General features: G+C 40.0%; 1 protein-coding gene across 1 annotated transcript; it reads left to right on the plus strand.

Moving 5' to 3' along the window:
• The first annotated feature begins 1122 nt into the window (after positions 1-1122).
• On the plus strand, positions 1123-16232 carry timm44 (translocase of inner mitochondrial membrane 44 homolog (yeast)). The gene is made up of 11 exons (XM_072660575.1): positions 1123-1167; positions 3546-3650; positions 4783-4941; positions 6459-6565; positions 7807-7892; positions 9294-9392; positions 10206-10330; positions 11057-11107; positions 11268-11357; positions 12577-12687; positions 15542-16232. Exons 1-11 carry the CDS (start codon positions 1138-1140, stop codon positions 15653-15655), a joined length of 1077 nt encoding a protein of 358 aa, XP_072516676.1. The 5' UTR covers positions 1123-1137; the 3' UTR covers positions 15656-16232.
• Positions 16233-16741: the final 509 nt, after the last annotated feature.

Consider the following 16741-nt stretch of genomic DNA (forward strand, 5'->3'; position numbering starts at 1 on the left):
TATTATATTGTACCATTTTATTATAGAAACAATTTTTGAAATTACACAATTTCAGTGTGAATGCATGAGTTGTTTTTTTATTCTCATTGTTTGGATGTGCAGTGATTATTAAATCAGTACAGGGAAGACTGGAGGGGTTGTGAAATGCACTAAATTATTAATAAAATGATTTTTTTGGCATTACACACCTGCTCTGTCTGTTCTCTCGTTGCCCACAACGTATTATCGGTCTTGCATTCCCAGCATTTTGTAATTTGTGAAACAATATGCTATATAAAACCAGATTATATAAGAGGATTATATAATCTAACTAAGGTGATGCAGTTGAACCACCACCCTGTTACGTTCTAAGTTTTACATGCTGTTACTGAACATTTTATTTAAACAATATTCAGAGATGAGAGTCATATAATTAAACAAATCAAACCGAAGAAATGTTTTTTTAAATATCATATGCAAAATATACATCTAATTAATAGATATACATTTACATTTATGGCATTTACCTGACGCTCTTTTCCAGAGCGACTTACAAGGTTACTCTTATTACAGAGGAGGGCCTTAGGACTTGCTGTAGCACAGCATAGTCACCCAGACCGGGAATCGAACCCCAGTGTCCCACATGGTGTGGTAGCTCAGTGGCTGGTAGTGGTGTTATCTGTTGCGCCACCCCAACCACTACATATGTCTAATATTAGTTTATATATATAATATATATAATATATACATCATAGCAATTCTATTGTGTTAAAGTTAAAACACCCCCACATTATTTACTAAAAAATCATTACAATTAAAGTCAGGTGCAGCACATCAGCTGCATTTTAAAAAATAATTTACTAAATTATTTTTAATTGACATTTCTTGAGTTTGATGTGTTCAAGTGTGTCAATAAGTAAATAAGTAAAAGTAAAATTAAAAATAAAAATATCAAATGTTCACATTATCAAATGAATTATTAATTAATTAATTAATTATTCGTTTTTAAGCATATCTACATCACTTTTTAAACGTAATAACTGTTAAATTGGTGGTTATATTAAAAAATATACATGTATTTTATCGTTGTATCGTATGTAAACAAGCCGCGCCGGTAGCTCCGCCCAGGGAAGTGCGTCAGAAGGTCCGCGCGGAAACATGGCGGCGACCCTGTGTCGGTGCAGACAGGTGAGATTAGAAATGATGAAATTTGGAGAGATTAGAGACGTCAGACATTTTTGAGAAATATTGCAAAAAAATAACAGACATTAGACACGGCTGGTCTGCAGCGCTGCCCCGTTAACACCCAGCCCCAGCAGCGCAGAGGAGACCGAGGGGAGGCTGTCTAATCCAGATACTGGACTCAGACTGATTCTCTGCTGTCTGACTCAGATATATCTCTGTAAATCAGTCATTACTGAGCAGACTGAGAGGCTTAGTGCATTTACTGCATCTACCTGCCGCCAGTTCGGTATTTTGACCTGTGTTGAGGGTGGTTTAGGGTCTGATCTGCTGCCACTGTTGAATCGAGTTGCCAGATTGAATCTGAATCAGATTCAGAATCAGATTCAGAATCAGAATCGAATCTCTTTATTTAGCCAGGTGTGTTACACATACAAGGATTTTACTTGGTAAGAGCAACACCAGGTTGTCTTACCAATTACCATGTAACAACAAACCGACTGTTAACAAGTCGTACACTAAGAGAGGAGAATACAGAAAATAATAAATAGAATGAAGAATAATAAGTTAAAAAGTACTAAAAGACTCTTTTTCTGTCCTGCACCGAAGTGGTGGGGGGATGAGATTCTTCTTGAGTAAGTCGCTCTAGATGATAGCGTCTGTTAAATGCCCTGAATGTAAATCATCCATATGTAGCCTTGGTAGACATCTATGTACAGACATCTACATATTGATCTAAACATTTACAGAAAATTAACATCTGGAACATCTACAGCTGTGCAAGTAATCCTAGTGCAGGTGTTCTGCATGTTGTGTATCAGTACTGTACTACAGGTGAGTCCAGTTCGGTTCAGTGAAGTTTAGAAGCTCAGTTCAGTTATAGATTAGGTTTATAGATTATAGTGTGAAAGGTAAAGGTGCACAGATTTGTCACTGTACAGCAAAATGTGTCCTCTGAATTTTACCTATATGTGGTAGTGAGCACACACACACTCACACACACACACACACCCACACACACACACCCAGAGCAGTGGGCAGCCAACTCCAGCGGCCAGGGAGCAGAGAGAGGGTGAAGGGCCTTGTGATCAATAGCCCAGAGCTCTAACCGCTGAGCCACCACTGGCCCTCACAGTGTCCACTGTGGTTTAGGAGTGCTGCAGCTCTAGGATTGTGATGTGTTGTGCTGGTTTTGATGGTTCTGAGTCTTCTACCGGAGGGGAGTGTCTGGAAGAGGTGATGTCCAGGAAGACGGGTCAGCTGGAATTTTGCCAGTGCGCTCCCTCGCCCTGCTGGTGTAGATCTCCTATAGCGTTGGCAGATTGATGAAAACAACTATGATTCATGGTCAAGTTCTGGTTTTGGTCTTCATTTAGGCTCAACAGACGTATAGAGTCATAGACAGATGCTTTAAAGAGTCATAGACGGATGCTTTAAAGAGTCATAGACAGATGCTTTAAAATAAAATGCAGTATTACTGATAGAGCTGGGACATATGGCAATATTGTGTCATAATGTATAACGACATCTTCACAATGAACAGGATTTATCATGCGTGTTTTGACATGCAGACACAATGCATCAGTAGCAGGAGATGAAATGCTATCCAAATACGACCCCGTGCTCAGTACAGAGCTTATTAATAAATTATATTGTTATTATTTTTTTACTTCTATTATTTATATTGTGTATATATATATATATATATATATATATATATATATATATATATATATATATATATATTATCTATTAAAGGTAATTTATCTATGTTTTGCATCTGAGTGTCTTGCTATCCCTTTGCTGCTGTGACACTGGGAATTTCCCCACTGTGGGACTAATAAAGAATTATCTTATCTTATTAGTATTATAATCATTTTGAAGGTCCAATCAACCAGCATGAACTGCACTGTTTGGATTTTCTCTTCTTTAAGCACAATCAGATCCATGATCTGCTCGGAAAAGCATATTGTCTATCATCAGATGAAATATCGTGATGATTGCCCACCTCTGCATCACCATATGCTTTTCTGCGTATGCTGCTGTTTATGCATATGCATAAACATTGACCTTCTACATACTTGTCCAACTTTATATGATGTCAGAATCACTAAACATTGCGAAATACTGTGAAATGAATTTGTGAAACTGTTTTGTGAAATGTAATTGCTGTAATTATGAGCAGCCCTCCAAATTACTGGTATTATTCTACTGCGCTGTTGTTTTTATCATGTATTTTGAATCTGGGGCTAAAAAGGGGTCTAATATTTGCAAGATTAAGAGAGTCCTTCGACATTAGTAGTAACTGGAACATTAGACACTGTTCAGGTTGCACGCATAGAGAGAAATTCACTGTGTAGTTGTTCTCCCACACTCTGTTTCAGCAAAATGTCAGGAGATTTCTGCTGTTGGCCTCACGTCCCTGTTTTTCCATATATGACAGATCCCCTGCACACAGGATAAATGGGTCCGTCACAAGCTCTTCACAGGTACGGACTGTTCTGACGTGTAGGGTGGTTTAAATGTTATGTTGAGGGGCGGGTGCAGGGGTGGGGTCATGCTAATTGAGTTTACTCTCAATTTCTATGTAAGTTTATATACAATTCTAAGTGCGTTCAAGTGGCACGGCTGTCTTGGTGTTGACTTGGTGTTGAATTCGATGCCAAATCAAGAGGAGTATCACTGTGCTTGATGCGAAACGAATACGTTAAAATGCTAAAAGCACGCGCCCAGGGCTGTAGATATCAATATAGATATCAATATATCAAAATATCAATATAGCGATGTATCACAATGTTATGTTTTATGAAACTGTATCAATTCTGGTTGGGGTGGCGCAACAGATAGCACCACTACCTGCCATTGAGCTACAACACCATGTGGGACACTGGGGTTCGATTCCCGGTCTGGGTGACTATGCTGCGCTACACCAATAAGAGTCCTTGGGCAAGACTCCTAACACTGCATTGGCCTGCCTCTGTAATATGAGTCACCTTGTAAGTCGCTCTGGATAAGAGCGTCTGCTAAATGCCGTAAATAAACTCTCAAAAATACAGCATTTTTAATTAATAGTTTACATGCAAAAATTAGCATTTTGTGGCGTGCTTAAACCCCGACCACTACATAGCAGTGTTGTACCCTGTCTTCAAATCCCACTGTTCTGATTGGATAAAAAAAATACTCAGATTTTTATGTTTTTAATGCTATGACAGTTATCCAAACATGTTATTTTATTTATTTTATTATTTATCTGGCACTGCCAGTTAACCCACCTGTTCGTAGCCCCCCCCAGCACTAGCAATGCTCCCGACAGTACACCCAAAGCCAGCCACTGCCTCTTTTCCAGGTGTTGCCAATGCGGCATAGCTGGGCAGCCGACACGCTCAGAGGAATGCGTCGGGTGCCCGGCCCCAACGCACCAGCCAGCGTCTGTTGCCGTGTGCCGTTGCTTAAAGAGTGATGAGGGGAGAGAGCACGGCCAGTTGTGCTCTCTTAGACTCCGGCTGCTGATGGCAGTGCCAGGTTCCTGCCTGTTTACAGCTCTGGTGTGTTCAGAGTTGGTTCTGAAGTTGGAGGTTTGCACCTCTGCTGTGCTCTGATCTGAACTCCTGCTGTGCGTAGGTACGTTATTTGTGGAGAGGTGACGATAGAAGACAGAAAAGCTTCCTGTGGCAGATTCTGGACGTCGTAAAGCACGAACTGGGCAAGGATAATGAACTGCTAAAGGGCATAAAGTGGTTAATAGAGCAGCTAGAAGAATCAGCAAGAAGAATCCAGCAGGTAAACCTTCTGATGATGTCCAGCAGAATTTCGGCAGGTTGACTCTTCTTAGGTCTAATTAACCAATGAAATGAAAGAGCTGGTTATGATGAGCTGATGTGAAGAAATCATTGGGAAATAAGAGCCTCTGCTACCAATAATGTGCTTCCAAAACTGACGGCCTAGTAACTGTGATGCCCATATTGAACCATCTCTCTACGAAAAAAAACGCCCAGTCCAAAACAGTTAGGACCTCTGAGGTGCCGAATAAGGAGCTGGGTACTCTAGCACAGAAAGCAGAAGAGGTGAGCGTGTTCATGTAGAGCATATAATCAAGCTGGGCGATATGGAAAAAAAAAATTCTATCACAATATTTAAAGCAATTTTTTACGATATTTAAATATACCAAATTACGATATTTAAAAAAACAACTGCTATCCAAATACTCTCCCATACTGAGTATCGTCCTTTTTACTCAAAAATATGCTTTATGCAATTACATAAGACCAATTATGCTCTTACAGTATCACGATACGATAAAATATTGTCATATTGCCCAGCTCTAGTGTATAAATGAGTACACACCCAGGTTCACCTGCACAGATCCATGCAAATGTTTGTGGACACCTGTTCCTCCAGCGTTTCTTCTAAATAAAGTGGGTAACTGTAGGGAGTTTGCCCTCCATTATCGTCCAGGAAGGCCTTACACCAAATCCTGGAACATTGCTGTAAAGATTTGATTGTGTTAGTCTGATGTTGTACTGATGTTGGGTGATACGTTCTGACACTCCAACTCCTCCCAGAGGTATTGGATGGATCACCATCAATCCAGCTTTATACCCCTCAGTGCCAGCTTTATACCCCTCTAGCCCACACCTGCCATCGGGCACGGTGGATCACCACAGGTCACTTACATGTGACTGTTATTAATCACTTAGTGGCTTTATTTTTTTTATTATGTGGATTTTAGAAGAGAAAAGGTACTAACTGCAATACTACTAACAACAGCAGCAGCAATAATAATAATGTTTATTTTTTTTATTTCTTTATAATTAAAGTAGTTAATAAAAGCAAATAGAATAAAAGAGTTTGCTTCTAATATAATGTCAGAATAAATGAGGAAAACTTATTTAATTTAATTAAATTAAAAGCAAAAATACAGGTATGGTTTCAAATGTGTAGACAATATTTGAACAATAAAAGTATATATTTTAGACTTTTATATTATAGTCTATATTATTAAATATAACCACACATTCAACCGTTATTATATATTATATATTATATTATATATAATGTTATATATAATGTTTAATAGTTTTTATTATGTTTTAAGTGTTATAAATGTTGTATTTAAGTATAATTATGATTATTTATAACACTCCTTGTAACTTGTGTGTAATCTGTGTGAAATGTTCTATATAGGGATGTCTGATTAGAAATGATGTGCTTCACATCTGCATGTGTTTATTAGTCGGCAGACTGAATAAATCATGCTGGTGATCAGTGTAAATAAATAACGCCTCTGTGATCTGCAGGTTAAATCGATTTTGAAGAATCACTTTAATATCGGCCCTAGTGGACGTTACAGACCACCCACCAAGTTAAGAAAGAGGAGCGAAGCCATAATGTTTGACCCCAACCAGTACGTCAGTGTTCTCCTCTCACCCCCCTACCCCACACCCCACTGTGACTTCCTTCTCTCTGCAGTTTTACACAGGACCTTTCTAGTTGGTTTAAGGGGGGGGTGTCTAGTGGATTTGAGGAATCGTCTAGTTGGTTTGGGAGGCGGTGGTGTAGTTGGTCTAGAGGGTGGAGTCTAATTGGTTTGAGGGTGGGGTCTATTTGGTTTGAAGGGGATCTAGTTGGTTTGAAGGGGGGTCTAGTTGGTTTGTAGGGGCATCTAGTTGGTTTGGGGGTGGTCTAGTTGGTTTGTAGGGGTATCAAGTTGGTTTGTAGGGGGATCTAGTTGGTTTGATGGGGATCAAGTTGGTTTGGGGGTGGTCTAGTTGGTTTGACTGGGGGATCAAGTTGGTTTGTAGGGGGATCAAGTTGGTTTGACTGGGGGATCAAGTTGGTTTGACTGGGGGATCAAGTTGGTTTTGAGGGGGGGTCTAGTTGGCTTGAGGGGGGTCTAGTTGGTTTGAGAGGGTGGGGTCTATTTGGTTTGAAGGGGGGTCTAGTTGGTTTGTAGGGGCATCTAGTTGGTTTGGGGGTGGTCTAGTTGGTTTGAAGGGGGGTCTAGTTGGTTTGTAGGGGTATCAAGTTGGTTTGTAGGGGGATCTAGTTGGTTTGTAGGGTTATCAAGTTGGTTTGATGGGGGATCAAGTTGGTTTGATGGGGGATCAAGTTGGTTTGTAGGGGGATCTAGTTGGTTTGACTGGGGGATCAAGTTGGTTTTAAGGGGGGGTCTAGTTGGCTTGAGGGGGGTCTAGTTGGTTTAAGAGGGCGGAGTCTATTTGGTTTGAGAGGGGGGTCTAGTTGGTTTGAGAGGGGGGTTTAGTTGATTTAAAGGGAGATCTAGTTAGTTTGGGAGGGGTCTAGGTGGTTTGAGAGAGGGGTCTAGTTGTTTTGAGGCAGGGTACAGTTGGTTAGAAGGGGGTCTAGTTGGTTTGAGGGGGATCTAGTTTGGGTCTAGTTGGTGTGTGTGTGTGTGTGTTGCATTGTTTGAATCTTAGTCTAGTACTGCTGTTCGTCTGCTGTGATGTAATGACAGTTCTGTACTGAAGTATTAATTCTGGAGTGATTGATGATGCACAGTTAATAATTTAATATTCATGCAGTTTCTGTATCTTCGAGTCTGACTTTTCAGTTTGTATCTTGCTGCAGATCAAGACTGTACACACAAGTGTCTCTGTCTCTCTCTCTCTCGGTGTGTGTTTTCAGGGAGAAGACGAATGATGTGCTTTACAAAGACGTGATGTGGTACCCGTACTGGAAGGATTTCAAGGACAACAGTGTCGTTTTCAACAGTAAGACTTTTACTGTTGACTTTTTCCACTTTATTCATCTTGTGTCTATTCCAGCGGCTCCTCTTTGGTTTTTATTTGTTAATAAGGGAAAAAAGTGAGGAAAAACGTTATTGCTGTGGCGTTTGTGTGGTAATACATTTTTATTATTATTAAATAACATTAATAAAATCTTATGATTAAACAGTACTAACAATAAAATAATAAAATATTGTTTCTAATAATATCATATTTGTGTGCATATATATTGTTTGAATTTGACAATTATGATGTATTTTTTTATTTTATTTTAAGTAATTTCCTTTTTTATTTGTCTTAATTATTACTAAAACAAATAAATTGTATTTTCTTATTGTAATACTACTGATTATGATAGAGTTATAATATATAATAAAACAATTTCCATTATTATTATTTTTTAGTTTTAATTGTTTTCAAAGTTTGTCACAAGCGCAATCAGACAGAGTACAGCTAGCTAGTACAGCTAAAAAAATGCTTTGATGGATGTCTGATTACAAAAAAATAATAAAACTAAATAAAAATATGGATCGGAAATGACAAATATCAAGTAATATAAAAATCACAGATTAAGCAGTGTAAAGTAGAGTAGTTGTGTAGCGTGATGAATAATAAATCCAGAGGAAATAAATAGAATAAGGAGAAAGAAAGCCCCTCTGCTTCATGCTATTCTACACGGTCCTGCACAGACTAACTCTACACACATCTTAACACTCGTTATAAAAATGAGCTTCTAGCTTTGATGTGTACTCTGGCAGCCGTCATCGTTCTGGAGCTCCTCTCTACTTTCGAACCGTGTTTTCGTCTCATTATGTATTGTATTTATACACCGGCAGCAGCTAATGCACTGGCTTCCTGCAGAGTAAAGCAGCAGGGCAAATTCCATTAGGGCTGCTAATATGACGTCTGATTACTCATTAGAAAAATGCTCTGTAAATGGACACGTGCTTCCCTGAAATCTAGAGAGCGCCTTTTAAAATGGCTTTGGGGGGGGGGGGTGATGCCAACAGATGGCGCTGCAGCTTCGCCGAAAACCACAGAGACCTGTCCTTTAGTAACTTTAGAAAGCACAGTGTAAGGGGTCCTGTTTCCTCATCAGTCCTAATTCTAATGAGAATTAACCAGTGAGATTGGCTCTGCTGAGTGTTGGAGGCATTGCTGCATTTCACCCCCACTCTAAGACTAAATGGACAGAATGCAGAAGAGCAGCAGATCTCTCACACACACACACATGCACTTACTTCCTGAGGTTATTCTAGGTTTGTTTGCTTTAGGGATGCACGGGTATGGGGATTGTGGGCCTGATATGTGAGCTATTTATGCTGAAAGTCTGAAAAACGGATGATCTTTCTGTGTAGACGTCAGTTTCTGTGTTTCCGTCCGCAGGACTTACCGAACTGATGAGGAAATATGATGAGAGCATCAGATTTTTCACCAGACCGTTCCACGCTGCCATAGACAAGATCATGGACCTCAAAGATAAAAGTATGCATATATAATTGCATATAAACTTGGGCAGGAGGAACCACACTTACACACTTATCTCTTTACAGTGGTGGTGAATGGAATCGGCATTCTCCATGACTACAACACAGATATAGCCTTTTTAAAAATTATTTATTTATTATCCAAACCCACCAGTGAACCCTCTGAGTGTTATATGATGATGGAGAAAAAAAAAGATTAAATGTCATACATTAAGATTTTTTATTATGTTTTAGGCCAATTAATTATACAAACTAATTGATTATTTCTTTAAATATTAATAACTAAATGAATTAGATTATAAATAATTTTTTAATGTGAATCATTGAAATATAAGAGTTTTTTGTCTCTACTGTTCTGGGAAGAAGGCTTTCTCTACTAAATTTTGGAGGAGGAGCTGTGCAAGCTTTTGCTGTGGGGGTTTTCTTGCATTCAGTGACAAGAGTGTTAGTGAGGTCAGGATGTTGGATGATGATCACCACCCCTCCTCATCATCATAAACTTCCCACCCCGACACAGTTCTTCCACTGCTCCACAGCTCAATGCTGCTGGGGGGGGGCTTTATACCCCTCTATAGCCCACACCTGGCATTAGACATGGAGCCAATAGGTCTGCCTATTCTATTGGCAGTACTTCTCAACAGGGGCTAGACAAGCTGTGTCTGTACATTTGCACATCTGTGTCAGCAGTGGGTGCAAGTTAAAATAACTGAATGCATTCATAAGAAGGGGTGTCCACAAACATTTGCGTAGTGTAAGCATGAGATAAACAAGAGGAACGTGATTGCTCTTTGTGATCCATGTTTCTGCTCAGGTGGGCTATTCATCGGGTGTGAGCTGCCCGCAGTTCTTACCGAGATCATGAAGGTGGACCCCAACTTTAATAAGGACTCTTTCCTCAAACAGTGTGAGAAGGACATCATCCCCAATGTCTTAGAGGTGAGCGACCTCATTCTCTTCCTTTATTCACCGGGTACGAGATGCACAAGCAGATTCTCTTGGTGAAGATATTAATAATAATAATAATAATAATATCATGCTTTGCTTCACCCTTCTCAACAGTCGTGTTAGTAATAATAAAAGTAATACAAACATATAGGACACGGTTGTGTAGTACAGTGCAGAGTCTTACATGCACGGCATGTCCAAATGTTTGTGGACACCCCTTCTAACGAATGCATTTGGCTACTTTTAAGTTGCACCCATTGCTGATACAGATGTGCAAAAGCACACACACACACAGCTTGTCTAGTCTGTGAGACGTGTTGCCAATACAATAGGACTCTTTGGAGCAGATCAGCATGAATTTATTGGCTCCACGTCTAATGCCAGGCGTGGGCTAGAGGGGTATAAAGCCCCCCAGCAGCATTGAGCTGTGGAGCAGTGGAAGAACTGTTCCAAAAGTTCAGATCATCCTGGCCTCACTTTTGCTGAATGCAATCAAATCCTGAGCTCCTCCTTCAGAATCTAGTAGAACGCCTTCATCCCTGGACAGTAGAGACAGTTACTCCAACAAAAGCAGGATACACACTTTTTTAATAGCCTTGATTTCGGAAGTTACAATGAATGAGTGTCCCAATACTTTTGTCCATATCGTGCATCAGCAGTCATATACATGCAGGGTGCTTCATATAAATCACATCTTTCCCTGCTCTCTGTTTACAGGCCATTATTCGAGGAGACCTGGAGATCCTGCAGGATTGGTGCTATGAAGCTGTAAGTGGACATTCAGTGTGTTTCCTAGTTGCGTCCAGTTGTTTGGACAGTGTTCTGGTTAATGTGATGCAGGCCTTTGCCTATTTTGTCGTGATCATGTGGCTCTAATAACGAAGGTATCCAGAATGAGCAGATTTGTATTTTCTACTTGGTTTTGTAGACTTACATCAAGCTGGCCCAGTCGATTAAACAAGGCAAAGAGAAGCGCCTCCAGTTTCACTCCAAGGTTGTTGACATCAGCAATGTACAGGTGAGTTTACTTACATTGATCTTCAGCTCATCCTCCAGTGATGTGTTTAACGAACAGCAGCAGTACATCTGTAAGGATTCAGTTCACTGTACAAATGACATGTTTAACAATGTTTATTTGACTTTTATTTGAGTTTTATTATTTTAATTCAATCCATCTGAACAAACATCTAATTACACATCATCACACTGCAGATTCATACTGGCTAAAAATCATTTCACAATTAAAACAATTATCAGACTATTAAAACTGCACAGACAACAGATTCATACTGGATTAAAGGCATATTACAATGAATTCTGTCAGACAAAAAAAATACAAACATTATTAATTCATACTGGATTAAAATCACACCACAGTTATTACTGCCATACTTTTAAAACTACACACCCTACAGATTCATACTGGATTAAAATAATTTGCACAATTGAAACTATCAGACTGTTAAAACTGCACACAGAACAGATTCATACTGGATTAAAATCACTCCACATTTATTGCCATACTATTAAACTACACACCCTACAGATTCATACTGGATTAAAATAATTGGAGAAATAGTACTACCAGACACTTAAAAAAACCCTACACACACTGCAGATTCATACTGGATTAAAATCACTCCACACTGATTACTGCCTGACTATTAAAACTACACACCCTACAGATTCATACTGGATTAAAATCACAACACATTCTGTCAGACACTTTAAACTACCCACACAACAGATTCATACTGGGTTAAAAACAAATCCACAGTTATTACTGACAGACTGTACAAACTACACACATTTCAGATTCATACTGGATTAAAATCGCTCCACAGTGATTACTGCCTTACTATTAAAAGTACACACCCTACAGATTCATACTGGATTCAAATAATTTAAGAAATAGTACTGCCAGACCCCTAAAAAAAAACCTACACACCCCACAGATTCATACTGGATTAAAATCACTCCACACTGATTACTGCCTGACTATTAAAACTACACACACTACAGATTCATACTGGATTCAAATCATATTACAACAAATTTTGTCAGGCACTTAAAACTACACACAGTACAGATTCATACTGGATAAAAAACACACACAGCTTACTGGATTCAAACAGATCTTATAGACGTTAGTATTTAGACTTGAGCTTTAGTGTGAATTGTGTTGATTGTGCTCTGTATCACAGTTCCTTCACTGTGGTCTTGCTGTATGTGTGCAGTTGTTTGGGGGGAAGATGGCTAGGCAAGGCCCTGTACTCTACATCACCTTCAAGACTCAGGCGGTGATAGTGACCTGTGACTCAAAGGGTGACATGGTGAAGGGCAACCTGGTGAGTGCTGATGCAGCCTGAGGGGTGCCGAGTCCAGCACAGTGGGGTGTAATTACTGCCACTGGGGTGCATTCACACATAGCATTATGTCCTCCAGCTCTCGCTATCTGTTTAGTCCTATGGGAAGCAGCTGCTCATTAAAATGTCTGTGTGTTTTTTTTGTGTTTGTCTTCAAAGTTTAGTAAAGTTCAACTGTTACACACACACGCACACACACACACACACACACATACACACAGAGTGATGCCAAACCTTCAAATCATCATCAGTTAAGGAGTCATAGGGGTTAGTCATTGGGGTTGAGGAGCTACTATTATGCTATTAAATATTTAAAATATGTTAAATAAATGTGTGTGTGTGTGTGTGTGTGTGTGTGTGTGTGTATATACATATATACACACACCTAAACACGTTATTTAAACGCCCCCCCCAGTCCAGCCCCCCCAGTCCAGCCAGCACAGCGTTGAGGATGTGTTCAACTCCATCATCATCAGCAGCAGCAGCAGCTCACCTGATTTACCATCATTAAGCCGTGATTTACCACCAAACCAGGTGTTGATCTGAGGAGACCTCTAAATACTAGACTCCATGAAGAGAACTTTGGAGATGTTCTAATGATGAACACAGTGATGGAGAACCACCATCACTTTCTGTAGGAGTGTTATTATTAGTGTTCATTCTAATATCAGTGATTTACTGAGCAGATAAACACTTACTGCCCAGATCAGCAGCTGTGAGCATATATACATATATCTGTACTTCTGATCATTGTATTGCTGCCTTACGAATCTCTGCACCACAACGTGATCAGAGGCTGATTTTAGACATGAAGTCGAGATGTTTCTGCCACCATCATCACTTACACTTACATCATCATCATCATCATCAAATAAAGGGTTATTATCACCTTGTCTGTCCAGATAAAACCCTCAGGCTCATGGTTGTGCTTCTCCGCAACCATCCAGTCCTAATCTTCCCCATTAGTGCTTCTGAGTTGTTTACATTGTTCATTGCAGCTTCTGCAGTTTCATAGATCTCAGAGTAAAATGCTTACACCCAGAGTTGCTTCTTTAGGCACAACAAATAAAGAATGATGAGAACACAAGTTTCATGAATATGCAGCAGAATTCCCCACAGTGCCCATGCTCCTCACTGTACAGTCCAGCAGCTCAGGCCTTACAGCGCTGAACCAGAGTGGAGCTGCTCTGGCCAAACTGGGCTTCAGAAGCCCATAAGCACTGCACGGGTTATAAATCTGACACTAGAGCGCTCTGACAGGCCCCTGAGGGGGATTTTGAACAGAAGCAGTTCTGTTTCATAGAGCAGGCACTGAACAAGGATCCTCAGTGGATACGTTTCTTTTTTAAATATGTGCAAAAATAGCCATGAATAAAAATAGAGGTCCTTCTTATTGATTGATACTCTCACTGACCACTGACTTTATGTTTATTTGAGTTTATTCTAATGTTATATAGAGTTAATAACAGGTAGACACTCTCACTGACTTTATGTTTATTTGTTTTTTTTTTCTAATGTTATATAGAGTTAATTACAGGTAGACACTCTCACCGATCACTGACTTTGTTTATTTGGGTTTATTCTAATATTATATAGAGTTAATTACAGGTAGACACTCTCACTGATCACTGACTTTGTTTATTTGGGTTTTTTCTAATGTTATATAGAGTTAATTACAGGTAGACACTCTCACTGACCACTGACTTTATCTTTATTGAGGGTTTATTCTAATGTTATATAGAGTTAAAAACAGGTAGACGCTCTCACTGACCACTGACTTTATCTTTATTGAGGGTTTATTCTAATGTTATATAGAGTTTTACAGGTAGACACTCTCATTGACTTTATGTTTATTTGGTTTTTTTCTAATGTTATATAGAGTTAATTACAGGTAGACACTCTCACTGACCACTGACTATATTTATTGGGGTATATTCTAATGTTATATAGAGTTAATTACAGGTATACACTCTCACTGACCACTGACTTTATGTTTACTTGGGTTTATTCTAATGTTATATAGAGTTAATTACAGGTATACACTCTCACTGATCACTGACTTTATGTTTATTTGGGTTTATTCTAATGTTATATAGAGTTAAACACAGGTAGACACTCTCACTGACCACTGACTATGTTTATTTGGGTTTATTCTAATGTTATATAGAGTTAATTACAGGTAGACACTCTCACTGACCACTGCCTATGTTTATTTGGGTTTATTATTGTTTAAAACAGTTGTGGAGACTGCTGTACAGTGCTGTATATCTAATACATTGAGCAGCCAAATATTAGTACCACCTGCGTAAAATCGAGTAGGTCCCCATTAAGCCACCACAACAGATCTGACCATTCTATGCATGGACTCCACAAGACCTCTGAAGTTGCCCTGTGGTATGTGGCACCCAGACTTTGCGTTAGCAGCAGATGTTTTAAGTTCTGTAAGTTGTGATTTGGGGCCTTCATGGATCACATCAGTGAGCCTTAGGTCCCCATGACCCTGCTGCCAGTTCACCAGTTGTTCTTTTTTTGGTACTTGTGGTAGGTACTGACCACTGCAAACCAGAAACACCCAACAAAACCTACCAGATGTTTTGTGGATGTTCAGACTCTCCAGTTGTCTAAAGCATCACAAATGATCTCTGGTTGCCTAATATATCCGCCCCTTGACAAGAGCTGCTGTAGATAAAGATAATCCAACGTATTGAACTTTACCATTCAGTGGTACTAATGTTATGGCTGATTAAATTAGATATCAGTTGTATGTCATTTGACATCAAATTAACGTATGTGTCTGTCTGTCTGTCTGTCTGTCTATCTGTCTGCCTGTTTTCAGAAGCATATGCGCCAGAGTATTCATCATTGGTCTTTGTGTCGGGACCAGGAGGAGACCAACCCTTTCGCCGCCTGGAGGCTCCTGGACTTTACTGTCAGACCACCTTTCAGTTGAGGAGCTTCAGCACACACAAGAGGACACACATACACACACACACACACACACATACAGACAGAATCTTGGGGCTTTCGTTAGCCGTCCAGAAGCCCTGATCCGCAATCTGGAGGTTTCCGAAGAAGCCTGACGGACTACAGGATTTAAAACATCACCCTGAATAGACTTAGGTGCAGCCCACTGACCTGCTCTGTCACCGGACTCATGGATGCCTATGAGCTAATTCTCGGCTAATTCTCTTGTGGGTTTTTTTTTTTTTCGCAGACTGGACACCTGACCATAGAGCGTGAAAAACTCTGCGTTTGTGTGTTTCGCTGTAGACCCTACCCTGTAAGGTCTCGGCGGGAAAACCAGTGATGGCGTTTATTTACCAGCTTGTACGCTTAAAGGGACTGTAGGCTATGCTAACGTCCCTCTAACGATTTGTGGATGCTAGCTAGGCCAGCAGTTAGCATGGTGCTAGCTTCCATTTATTGTTAGCTCTTGGCAGTTTGCTGTTATCTCTCCAAAGACCTGCTCAAAAGGTCGAGAATTGTGTAAAGTTGGGTTTAATATGAAATAAAATGGCTGATGTTTAGTTGGTCTATCATGGCTGGTCTTCGAACCTATCAAATACATCCCAAGCTAACTGGATGTAAGGAAACGTGCCATATGAGAGCAGTGAGACTGAACGGAGAAACCTTTGTTATTTGACTGGTTTCTGAACACCGTCGCAGTCTGCAGAACTACACTACCTCCCTATGGTTCAGAATGATACCTTCCAAATGTTTGTGGACAGCCCCTACTAATGAATGCATTCAGCTACTTCACATTGCCACCATTGCTGACCGGTGACACAGATTCTCTAGTCCCTGTAGAGCAGTATTGCCAATAGAATAGGACACACTGGAGCCGCTAAGCATAAACCTATTGGCTCCCTGCCCTAATGCCAGGCGTGAGCTAGAGGGGTACAAAGCCCCCCCACAGCATTGAGCTGTGGGGCAGTGGAAGAACAGTGTTCTCTGGGATGATGGTGGAGCTTCATCAAGTACATCTGGGGGGGGGGGGTTTGGGATGATGAGGTGGGCTGGTGATCATCATCCAACA

Source organism: Salminus brasiliensis, chromosome 17, assembly GCF_030463535.1.
Source record: "Salminus brasiliensis chromosome 17, fSalBra1.hap2, whole genome shotgun sequence".
NCBI classification, from domain to species: domain Eukaryota; kingdom Metazoa; phylum Chordata; class Actinopteri; order Characiformes; family Bryconidae; genus Salminus; species Salminus brasiliensis.